At 43.1% G+C, this 17,017-nt stretch overlaps 1 protein-coding gene across 2 annotated transcripts in view; it reads right to left on the bottom strand.

Moving 5' to 3' along the window:
- The window catches only part of LOC143009599 (palmitoyltransferase ZDHHC14-like), a 29,371-nt gene that overhangs the window by 10,468 nt on the left and 1,886 nt on the right, over nt 1-17,017 (bottom strand). For both annotated transcript variants that reach the window (XM_076161638.1, XM_076161640.1), the window contains exons 3-4: nt 8,552-8,712; nt 2,011-2,163 (exon numbers count right to left, since the gene is read on the bottom strand). In XM_076161638.1, the coding sequence (XP_076017753.1) occupies nt 2,011-2,163; nt 8,552-8,712 (314 nt within the window). The remainder of the gene's footprint in view (nt 1-2,010; nt 2,164-8,551; nt 8,713-17,017) is intronic.

Genomic DNA, 17,017 nt, shown 5'->3' with positions numbered 1-17,017 from the left:
CGCAGGAATTATAAATGAAGACAAAGCAGAGGTGTTGAAGTGAAAATGTGGCCCGGTCTGATGTACGGCTTCCGCAGAGTATCACATAGCCCGGAGTGCCCCGGGGGTTAAACGCTGACACACACCTGTCAGCCACCTCGCTGCATAGGGAGCGCGTCTTTGTCGAGTCCAAACAAAGTGTTATTGTGCCGCCTCATTCACTTCCACCTCTGGAGTGGCTGCATCGTTTGAATACAATGTGTTGATTTCGGAAATGCTTTGAAACGCCACACTGAGAGAATGCAAAGTATAAAATGTTTAAGCGGCTTCTCTCAGGTGTTTAACTGGTAGAGATACCTCAGCTGAGACGCGTTGTGAGAGCAGCTATGGCACACGGGATCATTTTATCGATCGCTCGGTGAGTGGCGTGCTTATTGTGAGTACAGTTATTCAATCAGCCCCGACTCCTCCATCCTGTCAGTGGGAGTTAACTACTAGCTGCGCACAGGAGGAGGCCATTAAATAATTAATCAGGGCCATTATTTGTTTAGTGAGGTAAAATGACCCGCTTTGCTTTGCGTTAATCAATGCACTGGTTGAGACGTGTCAGAGAGACGAGCAGCCTGGACGACGACAGGGGTGATTACTGATTGAACTCACATTGTCACAGCAGCCGCTCATCAATAATCAACCAAAACCTGGCAGCGGTGTTAATGAAGGAGCGGCGTAACGGATCTAACTGTATCACCTTGCCATTGTTATATTTGATGGCATTGAAAGTTTCATCTGATCAATTTTTCTCTACAGCAACAGATCTAAACAATCACCATAGGAGAACTGAGTGAGAGTGTGAGTCAGAGAGAGAGGGAAAACGGTGTGTGTTCCAAATTCCACTACTCTACTTAATGTAAACATACCGCTTCCAAGGAGATAAAGAAGCACTGAAGGGACTCAACCACCCGTGTGTGTCCCCACCCATTCTGGCTCATCTCTCACACTCTTCTACCGCGGTGATTCCCAATTTCCGGGCGACGAGCGAATTCCAATCCAAACTATCACAAGTGCTGACGTAGGGAAGGATTTGGGTGGAGGCTTGGAGCTTTGAGGAGCAGACAGGGGAAACGGAGCGTAACCCTCTCTGGACCCGTCCCACCCAGCCGCACTGTGGACATTCCAACTATGCCTTCGCTTCTCCTTCTTCATTTCCTCCCATCTGTATCCAAAAAACGCTTTCTGAAGATTTGCTCTAAAAGGATTACATCATGCATCTAAATAACTTCACGGCGTCTATGATGTCAGGCCACTCATCTTATTTATCAGTCCATTTAACGAGCCAGTTAAATTCCGTCTTGTGGGTCGACACACAGGCGCGGCCCATTTGTAGGAGCGTCTCTACATTATTCTATCCATCTATCAGCCTTCCTGTCACGATAACGGCCGCCTCTTATCGTCCCCGCCCGTGTGTTTACCACTTCCTCGTCTTTGTCAGAATTTGAGTCGACTTCCCGAGACTAGCGGCGTGTTCAAAGGGAGACGAGTGAATGTGCAGCGAAAAGCCCTGATGAGGCAGAGATACAAAGACTCAGCTTTCTTTACTTATTTTTTTTTTTGTGTGTTCCAGTAATTGCCTAGCAGTGTTTCTCAGTTGGTCTCCATAGAGATAGCATATGTATGAATACAGCAAGAAGAAACTCAGCCCGTATGTTGCTGCTCATTGTGACTTTTTGTTTCTCTGATGAAAACAGTTCCATCCCTCTGCTGTACGTGGATGACGGTAGCTTAGTGTGTGTGTGTGTGTGTGTATACTTCCTGTAGCTTTGCATCACATACTTCATAGTGACCTTGGTCTATGTCTCCAATATACAGAGAGGAGAGTGTAAATTGCTTTGGGCTCAGTCTTGTTTATTTCATTGCGTTGTAACAATTAAACAACACTGAGCACCGGCGGGGAGAATATAGCTGTAACCCGATTGAGCTCATATCTCATCCACGCAAGATCACATTCGGGGGGGGGATTAGATTTTCACTCACCCACACAGTTGTCGCAGAGGCTGCAGTGGGAGGCACGAGGCGGCCTGAAGATTTTGCAGGTGAAACAATACTTCAACTTGACGGTCTGACCGTTGATGACCACCTCTCTGGTCCTGGGAGGAGGCCGGTAGCCCGAACTGCCATTGGCCACATCTGTGCGAAAAAGGGAGGGAAGGAAAAGCAAAAGCGAGAAGTTATGATGATGACATGCGGAAGAAAACACACAAAAGAAACTATGCTTAACACTTTTACATAATTTTTCCCTCCAACCAAACTCTTCACTAGATCTAACTTGTATGCATGATGGATTGATCACCCCAGCCCAGCAGCTAACTATTAACCAACACCTCCTTTTCAGTCTCTGTGTATCCATTCCACCACCGCTGCTGCTGCTGCTGCTGCTACTTGCAAGCCAGCCTTTGGCACTGCTGATGAAGATGAACGCCTACCCTCTGAACTTGCAGCCTTTTGTCTTCTTTTAAAGTAACGTGCAGCTCTACAGTTTCAGCAACTAAAACTCTAAATCCATTTTGTTCAGGCCATTTTAGCAATTGTCTGAAATTCAATACGCACTTGACACACACTGTGCTCATTATGGTTATAATACACCTCAGAAGATGATGATGGCAAACTGAACAGAATGGCTTTAGAATGAGTAAGGCAGCAGCGATGACAGGCTGAACATTATGGATGAGCGAGTATAGATAGTAATTTAAGAGCCATAAAAAGGTTGAGGCTGTGTGTGATTACCGCTCATCTCCCTTTGAGCACGCTCACGCAGCATGAAAGCAGGAAACTGCGCGAGTAGGAAGATCACTCTGAGCCACGGAACCCGTGGCGGTGTTAACTGAGAGTGGTGTGTTTTGGGGGTGGTGGGGGTATTGAGCGAATGTGAAAGGATTGTGTGGGTGTTGACGTTTCTAAAGGAGAGCAGAGGAAACGTGGCCAATGAGATCGGTTCAATTAAATCCGACTCTTTCATGTGGCTGAACCCCCCCTTCTTCTTCTTCTCTCTCCCTTCTCCACGCTCTGCTGCTGCACACCTCGACAGGACCCACCGAGGAAGGCAACAAACAGGGGAATGTGTGAACAAGTCGGTGCAGAAATCCCTTATACTACAATATCAAACTGAGAGGGAGATCCCATACTTGAGTTCACGCCACAGTAAAGAGCTGCAGTAACATTCCTCCCCCCCCCCCCCCTTCAGGCTGTGACAGTATGTCTCTGTCTCCTTCTTGGAAGAAACCAGAGGATGAATTGAATAACAAGAACTGGATCCCAATGTTGCCAGGTAACATTCATCAACCGCCCTGTCAATACTCAACGCTTAAGCTGTTAATAAATTTACATTTTGGACATTTAGTCAATGTTTATCAAGCGAAGGTAGACATCTGGCATTACATCATCCCAGTTACATCATCCCAGTGAGTAGCTGACGCACACAGATGGTGTTACTGGGAATCCAGTGTTATACTGAACAAGCTTCAACAGTTTATCAACAAAAAAAGTAGTCATATAAACATAGCAAAACTGGAGGTGGACATCATGATAACAATACATGTACCATCATATATTCCAATAAGCAAACACTGCAATAAATAGTATCTCCTCAAACCTCGAGGACTGAAAAGATGTTTGACTCCTTAACTGGGAACAAAATCCTTAATCCTATCATATATAATGATTGATGCATTGGTGATATTGCTTTGTATCAGATACATAAGGTAGAATGTCAGTACATTGCACCTCAAGCTATGGCCGGGGGTAAAATATTCCTTCATAAAAGCAGGACAGGAAACGTCAACGTAGCTGTTCTTTGCATAGCCAAATGTACTTAGCACAGCTTATTTCAGAGCTATATGTGAAAGCTTGAAGCTGCAAAACAAAAGGCAGGTGGACCGGACGGGGAAATCATATGGCTACAAAAGCACAAAGGCATAATCATGCTGTGTCCCCGCTCGCACCGACATAGCTCAAAGAGGGTTCACTCTGTGCCAGAAACACTTGGCCTTTGCGTGGTGGGATATAAAGAGAAACTAATTGCTATCCTGCTGCGTATAGAGGAGACAAAAATGTAGCTACACCTCCACGGATGGAAAAGCCAACTGAGAGAGTGATGACAGGTCACACGGCGCTGACCTCTACGTAACTGCCAAGACCTTGAATTCCAATCAGAAAGGCAGCCGACACGCTAAGCACCTTATTCATGAGGTCCTCTGAGGAGCCGCCGCCGCCGCTAACGCCTTGTGGCGCTGAAGATGCTGCTGCTGCACAAAACAGCTTTAGTTTATTCACGGTTCAGTCTCAAATTTGCCTCCAGCCAAAGCACATCCAGCACTGCGAGCAGACCTACACGGTGTTCAGAATCCTGCAAGCATGTTTGCAGTGTCTCATGGCTGAAAGTGAAAGAAGCCATATCTGATGTAATTAGGCTAACTCAAGAACTGGCTGGAGGGGGAGCTCCTGTTTCCTTTGAGTAACACAGGCGTACAAGTTTTAGTGTGTGACGATGAACAATATGGAACAAAGGGGGCATTGAAAACAAGGAGAACATTTAAAAATGTTAGCTGCCTGCTGATATGATTACAATAAACACTGGATCAGGACAGAGGCAACACTGAACTCTGGTTGGTTTACAGGTCAAACCACTTCCTGTTTCAGATTGGTCAACTGCCGAATAACCACAATCAAACTACCAAATTGGCTGCAAGAACAACGTTGAATGTCACTGCATCCTTCAGTGATCTGTCTATCTTTCCTGAAGCAGCCTCAAGCATACCAAAGCTCTCTTTACTTTGTTGGCCTTGACATTGGGCGGTAGCTTTGGGGGGTAAAAAATGGTGTTGCTGCCCTGACATTTACAGAGTTATCCTGAACCGGAACAGGCAGCTCCGACCACTCTCTCTCACTTTGAGCAAGACTCTGCCGGGTTGGGCGTATGTGTGAAGTCTACCTACCTGGGGTCTAACAGATGGAACTGAGCCAGTGGCTAAATCTAGCACAAGCGTCCTTGATGCATGATATTTCTACATGGTCCCTGACAAGACTAACTAAATAAATAACTGTTAAATACACACACACGGGCACATATGCAAACATGCATAGACGTGAGGTTTGAGAAATACAGAGGTAAAGTATATCAAGCAAGGACAAACACCAAGTTTTGAGGCTATAAATTCACCTCCAGGTATAAAACATCCATCATGAATTTGGCACATTGGCAATCAAAAAAACTCCAGGAAACATCATGTGTGCATTACTACAGCTGAATAAAAGGAAAAAGAAAATGGTGAAATGCTTTTTGGAGAGGACAAGTTCAGGCACAGGCCCAAGCACAATGAGGTGATTACAGCCCGAACGTGGGGTTGATCCAATGAATGGCTGTGATTCTACCTGTGCACAGAACTCTCCATCTCACCGCCTATTGACAGGCCGCAGAGCACATTTGGCACAGAGCAGAACAACTGACTGGATGGCACAACGAGCGCCGAGATCAGCTTACGATCCTAAAGTGCAGACACGACGGCAGCCTGTTGCCTTACGTAGTCGTCATCATATCCCCCTCTTGTTCAGTCAACAGATCGATGCGAGCGGTGTTGAACCTGAGCCTTGTGGCACTTGGACTAGAAAATATCATTTAAAATTTATGAGGCTGTTTGACGAATTACAAAAACATCAGGAGCGACTGAGGGCTGCGACTCAGAGATTCAAACTCATGCACACAGATAGTATATAGAACATAGAACACACACACATGCAAGTAAAAAAGTACACTAAGATGCTGAAGGGAGTGTGTTATTCTTCTAGATTGATACTGATAACCATCTTGATAATTACCTATCACCCCGTTTTCATTAGGACATGATGAAGAACAAAAGGTTAAAATCTGAGGTTACACATATATACATACACAGCTGCGTATCAGCACATGGTGACATGCGTGCGGGGTGTCCTTGTGTTGTTTTGATTTCTCGTCGTAGGGGAACGGCTGCGCTCGAGCAGCTCAGACTGTTTGTTGTTTCTGGACTACATCACCAACATTCCACTGGGACTGGGTGAGTCTCATGGGCAATCCCTTCTAGCATGTCTGGCGAGTTGGCCATTTTTGGTTACAACGGGTCTCAGTGTCTGATTATCGTTTGATTCTAAACCCCCAAACACAACGACGGTGATGTTATGTTGCCTTTCTTATCAATTATGTCTTCTCCATCTGAGGGCCCACGGATTTCACTCCCAGATGAACTTTATGAATTTATTTCTTCTTCTTCATAATGATTGCGTTATAAAGCAGAGTTTGTTGATGTGGGGCATGAACTCCTCACACGGAGTGCTGTTGCTCTCAATCTGCTGAATGATCCGCTGTCAGAAACGGTACCATCATAGCACTTTCTGTCTCCCTCCTGCTCTCAGTAATGTCCGCTCAGTCTGCAGTCTCTAGCTCCAGTCTCTTTCTTCGTTTATCTAGCTGTCTCTTTCCTCATTCCTCTGTCTACCTTGGAAATACTTTACCAGCCGGTTGGATGCCACCTCCTCAATCAAGCCACAAAGGCACAACCGTAGCTAGTTCCATACAGAATTAAGTGCCGGTACATCTCTGTTTGTATGCTTTTATGGGGGGGAAGAGAGAGACAACGATGAAGAGTGAAAGACGGAGTGTCCACACACAACGTCTCTTTCTCCCTGTGGTGATTAAGTGCTGCAATCTAAAGATGCAGACTTACATTGAGGCAGCACTGTTATGAGAGAAAATACATAGTTTTCCATTTTGGCAGGGCCTGTCAACTGCTTAGTGATTATCAGTGTCTGCACAGTTACATAAGAATGTTTTAGCTAAAACAGTAGTGGCGAATTAAAATGGATGGAAGTTATTTTAGGCAGAGAAGCCGGGAAAATACCAGAAATATGAGAGAGAGAGGAAAATGTTAAAAAGAAGAGAGAAACAAGCAGTACAAGGACACAAAACTAATACATGGAGTAAACATGGACATGAAAAACTGAAATCGGACAGATGGGTAGAGAGAAAGGAGTGAGGACCGGAGATGAAGCAACACATGGCAACATTGTGGGGCTAGTTGGTGTTGGAGCTGGGATGGGCTTAGATGATGGGGATAAGACTTAACAGATGTGCTACCATTGTCTTGCATGTCAAGCTGTCATGCCATGGTTAGAACCACACAGCATAACACTGCATACGTCTGAACATGGGGACAGCAGGAAGGAGGGGGAGCGATGGAAGTGGAGAATGAGAATAGACCGATGGCTATATGAAGGAAAGAACAACAAGCCAATTGAGATGAAATAGTGGAGGCAGGGGGTGCAGTGCTGTATCTGGGTCAACGTTGTTCAAATTTCCATCCTTTAATTTGTTTATCCTCCCAAAGAAGTGTTTGGCAATACAGCATGGCACCTCTGCAGAGTGCTGTTATAGCCCTGTGCTCCGAGCGCTCGGTGCTCTACCTTGTTTCCAAAAGCTTTTAAGTCTCATAATGAGATTAATTAAGGGAGTCCAGCGTTTGTTTAATGAGGCCCCACTGGCCTGAAGCATGAAAAGGATTGTCAATGGGGAAAACATGGCATCACATTCTAAACACAAGCATCACAAATAAATGTCTCTTAACAAGTGCGCTTTCAAAAAACTGAACCTACAGGGAAAATGGCAGTTATCAATTTCGCTCCAGTGCCACGGGACGGATTTAGAGGCAAGAGAGTCAAATGAACGGCTAAGTCCTCTCTATTTTCTCTTACCAGACAGAATTATTGTTCGTTACATAAAATCCCATTAGAACTGAATCTGATACTGAGGACCAACTGACCCGAACATCCTTCTGTTGGCCAACTTTCCACACATCAGTTAACCTGAACAAACGGCCTATGACTTGTTGATCGGGTTGCCTGATGTTGTTCTCCTGAGGACAACACAGGGATTTCCAAATAAAGCTTTGATTACTTCATATCCGAAATAGTGTAAGCAGATAGAAGATAGTCTGTCTAAGATTATTCTAAGTAAAGAGACAGAATCACAGACTGCAGTCTAGGCAGTCGTCCAGTGCTGATATGCTGGCAATTGAATTACAACATATCAAGTGGTTGCTAATGCACCGACAGATTTACCTTTCCCATTTGTAATTAGATTCAGAAGTTTGCCGGTTGCCATTGATGAATCAGTTAATGCATGAAATGGAGGCCCCTTGGATGAGTTTGAGTGAAATAAACAGACGGTTTGGTCAGAAATGCAGGAAAGCTTCACCACAAATCCCCATAACTAAATAAACTAAATAATAAATAAGCCACAGGGTAAATGCAAATTCCACATAACATCACCCCTGGCCCAGAACCACTTTACGAGACTTACTAAGGAAGAAATATCAAAGATAGCAAGCACAGCACAAAGCAAGAGAGAGGACGAATTATGACAATACAGATGTATACAATAAAAAATAAAGATAAACTATGGAAAAGGTTCACATCAATGATGATAGATGTGTATTTCATATCCATCTTTCACTTTCTCTTGAGTAAATATATGAATGTAAGATCTTACCTATCTGCCGCTCCAAGTCAGCTGCCTCATCTGGAGTGGCTCTGGGCAAAACTCCAGGGTCACTGAAGCTGGTTCTCAAAAGTGTCCCCAGGACAAAGACAAACAGCACACCTCCTATCACTGGTACGGCCGGAGTCAAATGCTTCGCCAGGTAAGGACAACTAGGAGGACAAAAAGAGATTGGAAATAAGAGGATGGGGGGGAGCAAACGAGTTGGCATCTCAAAATCACCGGGCTGAAGAGAAGCCAAAAGAGACAGTCCCGTAAGACTTAGTTACACACAGTATAGAAACTCAAACTGAAACAACCACAGCCTCGGGAGATGGTTGGGCAAACATCAGATGACAGCCCGGGGGGCAAGTCTCTATTTGCCCGAACTCATACAGTTCTTGAGTGTGTAAACGTCAGTAACACAACAGGAATCCTGTACGTTAGACAAGCCATGACGTGTAAAAACTGCTAATAACTGCAATAGGTTGCTTAATGACCAGACAGTAGACATATCATGTTAAAAGACACACAACCCTGTATGGGTCAATCCCTTGTGGTGTAATCTGTTCTAATGAGAGATAATTTACCATAATCCAATTAAATGTCAAGTGGCACAGGTGGTTATTACAGTAATCACATTTAGCCCTACGGAGGTCCAGGAGAGGCTGCGTTTACAGTTTCATTAACCGGGAACTGGTCGGCTGGTGTGGGTGACATTCCAGACAGGGGAAAATGACTGAACACGTGGCCACCATATGTTTTAAGGGATGCGGTTAAGGAATGCAGTTCTGTGAACTCTGAGCCAGAGTTTACAATGTCAGTGTTTATGTTAAGGACCATGGCCATCTATTCAAACAATGTCCCAAATGCAAACAGGTTGGGTTGATCACGTCAAACACTGGGGTCTTTGTGACGTTCATGAAAACTAGGGATGTTTTATTTAGAGAAATCCATAAAATTGCTGCTTGTTTAAAGTGCAGCTGATACTGGATGCATTAATTAATAGTTAAGTACAGCTTTGTAATGAAGTTACTCTTTGTGCTACTATGCTTGTTTACAAAGAGTAAGCACAGGATGGTTTTTGGAGCAAATTCACAATAGTGTGGAATCAAATAATTTAAGGCAGCTGGAGTTTGCAGTCTGCATGCCACTGAACAGTATATATGACCTTCTCACCACGTCCCTTCCAGATGGAAACACCTTGGGTGGTTTATGAATTTATGCCAACACCAGGGTACACTTTTCCTGTCAGCTCAGCAAGTCAGACACCAAACGGTCGGTAATAATAATTGGATATCAGTGTCAGCATGCACTTCTAGAACCAACCGAGAACAACCCAGATCATTTCAGGATGACATTGAAAGTTGAAACTGGCTAGGATTGTTACCTCTGGACTGAGGCATAACAAACTGGACAAGCAGCACAGGGTTAGTTCAATACAGAGTCTGGAGTCCCCTATGTCTGAAATGGACACTGACAAATTTACTTTGTGTCCATGTATACATCATCTTGTGTTAGAAACACACTGACTGGGCATCCATTGTACAATTCTCAATGCCTTGTGACTGTTCTCCTTGCCTCTGGCTTCACTGGTCAGGCTGAGACACATCATGATATGTCAGCACTGTGTGTGTGTGATGGTAATCTAATACAGAGCAAATCCCTACAGTGCATCTTTCTGCGTATAATCTTGCAGATCTGATTTCTGCTCATAATATTCCAAACATTACAAGCAATTATAAGAGAAAGAAGATCCAACGCTCCCACTCTTCAATATGCCTCCAGTGTAAGAATTACTTGAATTGTGTGAGACATTTTCTCCATCCAACTCCATTCGTCAACATTCTGCACCCTGGTGGGGTCGCAGGTCAAACACCATTGTTCCTCCTGTGTGCTCATTTGGATGTCGACACATTCGAAAACAGTTTTGAGTAAAAAAAAAAAAAAATGGAATAAAGTTCCTTCATACTTACTGATAATGTGAACATATAAGAAGTCAATCACAGGAGAAAGAGTTTTTGTTTTTCACATTTATGTAACATTTTTAATAGATTCCATTAAGATTAAAAAATGTGGTTGTAGTTGCATAGAAGAATAAAGAGTTGGAAAATTCTAGGTGGGGTTTCATTGTATTCTTTGAAACTGAAATTTTAAAAACAAAATAAAACCACCATCACCAGAGGAAAACCTGTCTGTCAGAAAAGACCTGAGCCTTGCCGAAAAGCCTTGCTGACAAGGCAGCACATTACCACTGGTATTTCAAAACACTATACCACTATTGTTTGCACTTCTCTGCAGTCTGTTTGCCCTAAGACAAAACCCTGAAACTGAATAGGACCAGGTCCCACAAAACAATACAGTCCAATGTCACCTTATCTACAATTCCATCCCTTAGCCAAGATTTGCATGGTTTTGTAAGTAAAAAGCCCCTCCAAACTGTCGGATATAATCAAAGGTCATTTCCAGCAGCAGAAACAGAATAATCTGAGCACACTAAGCTTTCTCACTCACTTTTTCTTAAATCTCTGCTTTACTTTCAACCACCGTGAACATAAGAAGCAGTGGTGGCCACAGAGAAGAGCATAAACCACAGCTTCTGTCATCAGCTCTGTGTCTGTGATGGACATCAGACACATAATCGAAAAGTCAGTCTAGTGTAATAGAGAGTGACAGGCTGATACAGATAGACGGAGATTAAACGCTGAGCCCATGAGAGAGGTAGGATAAATGCCTCAACCCTGACCCCCCAGGACATTGATAGGAAGAGATATAAAGGCTGTGCTGCTGGGAGTCAACTAATATAATATCATCACATCATCATCTTGTAATTGTGACAACATTAATTTGTTTGAATGACAGCAGAGAGAGGATAAAGACAAGGAACGGGAGATCTCCATTGTTACACCATCGTTTCCTCTTTAGTTTGGTACCAAATCTTATAATAAACTGGGATTTTAGGGGCTTTGTTTCCATGGAGACGGACAGTATCCAATGTCAGACATGGTAAATTTTGAAAGGAATGTGGTTACCCTGGAAACAGCCACGAGTGCACTGAAGCCTCCAAGGAGGAAAAAAAACACAATGTCATTCAAAGATATGAAGACAGCATGATGACATTTATTACAATCTTTTAAAATGTTCCAACTAACCATTGGGGTTGGATTTATTCCAAAGAAATGGTGGCGGCAAACCAAGATGGAAGTCATTACTGAGTCGAGACCACAGAAAAGGACTTGAGGATTTGGTGGCGGGTGCATTAGTATAAATGTCTCAGTTTTCAATCTTCTGCTTGACACGAGATATGAAGGACTTTGCTGAACACATATTTTTAACATTTCAGGCAGGAACTCTGCTCTAATCCCCAGTAACCTCTCAAGCAAAACACTAACAAAGACTGTCTTGTTGGTCAATTCCTTACAAAAGTACTGTACACACCCTGACAGCACGTAACATGCATCTAACAATTTACCACATACTACCTATTAATAAAATGTAATAACTCCACTGTCAGCAAGACCTGGATAAAATTATGGGCCCCTGAAGGCAGTGCAATTCCAAGCTAATTCCGAGGTAAAACATCATAATGACAAATGACTGAAGCCTTAAGCGAGATACATAATTGCACATCAGGGCAGAGCAAAGAGAAGCATCATACATATTCATAACAAGTGATGGCATTCGGGTACAAAGCATTCAGCTAGCAATGAGTACCAACATAATAGGTTAAACAGGAATTATGAAATACTAATGTCTTTATTAATTTGTGTACACCAGACTCGAATGCTCATTGCTTCATTATTTCCATTCTAGAGGACAGAACCGTCAAACATATAATAACCCTAATAAATACAGCTTACAGTCCCAACTTCAAACATCAATGAGTACTGAACTGAATTCAAACAAACTTCACTACTCTGGATTACAATAGTGAATGCAAGTCCATTTACTCATGCATGTAAACATAATTTCCTCACATGATACGGTTCCTCTCTAGCCCAGTCACATATATTTGTCGAACAGAATCCTTTCCCAATTCTTTGCTGTAAAGACAAAAGTTTGGGTGTAGGGTTCATGCAAACAAGTTGAGAAGCTTAACAGGACCTCCCATTGTTTTCCTTATCGTTTGCCTCGCAGTGTGTGAAAACCTCAAAATAACCCATCCAGATTACAGTAATCACATTTAAATCAACCATTTTTTTCAATACCAAGTTAATCTTAGACTTAGATCTCAGCTCACATCAAATTGCTCGACACTATTCATTGTCTTTTCAATGGTACCTGAGAGAAAACAATAGCTCGCTTTACTCTTCCTCCAGACATCAACCTCCACTTTCAAACAGCTTTGGAGACAATCAATATTGTCTACTTTACAACAAAAAGCTTGTCCGACAAGAAAACATCCATCCTTCACCACACACGACATCTTGAACTGTGATTTTCTCTTCTATCTTTAGAAAATGAGAGGCGTTAGCTACTGTGAGGAGATTGATACTCAAGACCGATGCTGTATCCAATACAACATTAGTGATGATGTGCTTCGGTATCAGTTAAATACTACCATCATTATAGCAATCATTCATCTGTGTGTAAAAGTAACACAATTGAAAATGAATTGATGTAAATCAATTGTGAAAAAGACGTCTGGATGCATTTAAAGCGATTGGCTTTGTGGTTTAGCTGGGCAACAGTGACTCCAGGCTTTGTCAGTTCAGCATTTGTGTTATGTTCCGATTGCCTTCGATGGCAGAACACAAACCTCTTAGCTCCAGGCCAAGTCTTTGTCAATGAAACAACTGAACATGAGGTCAATGGAGCACAGACAGTGTGAGGACTTCAGTGGTCACAAGCTGTCTGTAAATGCCCTAATGATGTGTTACTCAACCCTTGTACTAGCATGGGTAGAGTGTGTGACATAACAAAAGGGTGTTGGGAGAGTACACTGTGAAGAAAAAGGGTGACAGATATGAATTTGCTTCTCCGGGGAAACAGACAATAGTCAAGTCCCTGACAAGCAAAGAGTCGTGTTGAAAGATGTCTACTACTCCAAACTGCCTGTTGGTTTTAAGAGAAGGTTCTTCTTCACCTGCCAGGAAATGGGTATACTTATAGGCATTATGGGCATACTGTACATTCAGTGGTCACTCGCACAGTGGAAACTCTGAAAAATGCCGGTACAATTACAACATTAAACAGCGTTCCCAATATGTGACCCCCCCCTATGCATGTGAAACACCTCACAATACACAATCCAGCCATATATCACACCAACATCCATCTCCCTGACACAATGTCAACAAAAAACGATTATGTTCAGTGTAACAAAGGGCGGATGTACAGCGAGGGTGTTATATTGGATTTTGTAGGCGTATCTATTAAACTGGCCACTGTGCACATTTAGCCTAGATTGTCAGCGTGAGAACCATCTTTAATCCAAGTCAACTGAGCTGAATTGATTTTGGAAGAGCACACCACTACAAATTTGTATTCAAGTAAAAACAGGCCGTTTCATAGCAGTCACCCTTTTGTATTTTACCACAGCATGGAGCAAACAATTTTGGTTACCATTTTTTTTAGGTTATTGTGCCAAACCAGTAAAGTACTAGAGGGGAATTTTGAGATTTTGTAACAACAAATAGAATGCTTTTTTGTCCAGAAAGGAATGGGAATCTCTCTAACCCGTCCAGGTCATGACTAGCCAGAATAGAGTTGGGATCAGGCAATGCAAAAAAAAAGGTGTAAGCAGAGAGTAAGTGGGTGTATTCACGCATACACACCTCGTCTGCCAATACATTCTGTCTAGAGTGGGGATGCACTTCTAACTCACACAGCAAAACACACCACTCACACACAAAGCATTTCACAAACTAATGACATACTATGAATGTTCTTGCAACAAGGTGCCAAGGTGCAATTGTGAGCACATTCTCTGATTATCAGGTGCGGTGTATACTTATGCAGTTCTCCCTTTGACAACGTTTCTTGAGCAAGACTAAAAATGGCCAAAAATGACAGCATGCCCTTCGATCAGCACTAACACAGTGTGTAAACCCATTGCGCTGCTTGACACAGTCTCATCTGCCACTGAAGCCAAAGAAGCTACAACCTTCTCTCTGCTGAAGACAAAGCAGCAGGTTTCCAGAGGTCAATTTCCACATCCAACTCAACCAAAAAAAGCATCTCAGAAGACCACTTCAAACGTTTGCCTGAGTGAACTTTTACAAGGCATTAGGGAAAGCAGGAAACACGCACAACAGCACACATGGGCCTCTGGGGGGAGCCGGCTACAGAATAATAAACAGATCAAAGTCTGTCGGTCACTAACAGGCTTTATCATGCATAGCTGAGCACCCCTCAGATGAAAAAAGGAAACAAGCTAAAATAAAATGTTTTATTCGGAACGGCACGTGGTCCGTACGTCTCTACATCACTATGCACTCACTATTTGTTGGCCCTTTTCTAGAGCTTTCTGCATCTCAGAACAACCTGCAACAATGTTCTGCAACAGATATGGACCTGGCTTTAACCACAAACCAGCTGAATTTAAAATACAGTACTGCTGTAGGACGCACAAGCAATTCAAAATACAGAAGAAACACTCGCATAAGGCAAAAGCAATGAATGAGGAGTTGTTCTATGCTGTGCTGACAGCTGGTGAGTGGAGCTAGAAAAACACATCTAATCGAAACGCATTACAGTTAATGACAACAGAAGCCAATGTGCAGGTCTGCTGACTATCACCCAGTCCAATAGATGTCTCCTTTCATGCTGATGGGCATAGGAAGGGGGAAGCAAAGGGGAAGTCAGGAGGACTCCTCAGCCTGGGGCCATGGACAATGAGCAGGGGGGACAGTGCTAAGCTGACAAGTGGCTTTGTGGTTCTTTGGTCTTCTAAGAAATGTGCCCTGTAGTCACAACAAACAGAGGACAGTACACAAGGCCCAGCGACAGTGACTGGCCTCAGTCTAGGAAATGAAGCTCTGTGAGGGGGAGAGGTATCATCAGGAAGCATCTGGCATCCTCCATATGGGTGCTGGGGAACCATCCTGGTTCAAATGAAAACTGCAGTATTTTCCAACTTCATTGCATAATTTTTGTACATAGGGTTGGGAGGTTTTAGCCTGGAGTGACCTCTCTCCAACAATCTGGCCTTTTGGTCATAGGTTACACCTATATCTCTGCTGAGATGACAACGTATTGAAAGCAGAAGTGGTCCAGAGGTCACTGGTGATAGCTATGCAACATGCAACACTGCTTGTATTAGTGATTTCACACACACGCACACGCACACGCAGGGTGTACAAGGCAGCAATAGTTTGAAACAGAATCACAGTGAGGTTTAAAGCTCACTAAATTTAGTTTATTCTTGTGGTTGCGCCTTATTCTTATGAAAAGGCGCAACCAAGTTCCTGTAAGATAAAACATGCAAATGTACAAAAACAGCAGTGTAGCTATTCAACAGCACAGGTTGAGTTTGTCAGGGTCCTCTGGCTCTGAAACACTTTACCCTGATAAAGTCTGTCCAACTAAGCAACAAATCTCATGATGGAGAAGGATTCTTATCTAGCAAAGATGGGGTTTGTGGAATGATAGATGACAGAGTGATTACTTAGGGATAATGAGGACAGAGAGAATGCCTTGTGATCTGCCTTGATACTATAAGTGCTTGAGTCAGTGACTAGATACTGTATCTTAAAACTTAGTTACAGTAGACCGTTTTAAGACAGCCTAAGGCCAAACAATACTTTCTGCATCTGCTTGACTGTGGAGGTCCGCTAGGGTCTGTGTGATGTAAATTTCTCCACTGGTGACACAGTCCACAGACCACGATCTGTCCGCTACTCTCCTAAAAACCTTTCTGAAGTAAATTCAGGCCTTTATAATGTGCAGCTTGCATGTCATGGAGTGATAACAAGTTGCTAGAGCAATGGAAGAGAAGACTGAGGGTTCATCTGGGGATACTGAGACTGTGTTTATCACATCCAGGAAGACAGACACGGTGTAGTACAAATTTCACGAGAGTTTGATGACACAACAATGATGAAGTTGCCTGTGGCTGACTTCAACTTCCTCTTGACAGAAACCTTGCACAATTTTCACAAGGCTTTGTAATTTACAACCAATGTGAATAATCAGAAGTCTAAGGTGACCCACTATCAAACTACCATGCATGAGAGGACAAATTACAACACGTTGCACATAATAATCACACCCATGAAGGTCGGGACCAGCTACTGCACAGCACCCTGGACCTGGTCCAGATTCAATATCTTGCTCAAGGCCACTTCAACAAAGTGAATGCTTGCCACGACTCAGTTGAAGACATTCCCTGTGGTTGGGTCAATGATACGGTTTAATATTAGTGTGTGGCCATATAATGGAATCATTTCATTGTCCAAATTACCAATTCTGATCAAGCTGTAATTAAAACTGAATTAAAACAAATTTAACACATGTTGAGTTTTGTCTGATGTAATA

Source organism: Genypterus blacodes, unplaced genomic scaffold, assembly GCF_046128005.1.
Source record: "Genypterus blacodes isolate CSIRO-AG114 ecotype Tasmania unplaced genomic scaffold, CSIRO-AGI_Gbla_v1 ptg000112l_1, whole genome shotgun sequence".
NCBI classification, from domain to species: Eukaryota; Metazoa; Chordata; class Actinopteri; order Ophidiiformes; family Ophidiidae; genus Genypterus; species Genypterus blacodes.
The sequence above is the reverse complement of the archived record's forward strand: the minus strand, read 5'-3'. Positions and strand labels throughout refer to the sequence as shown.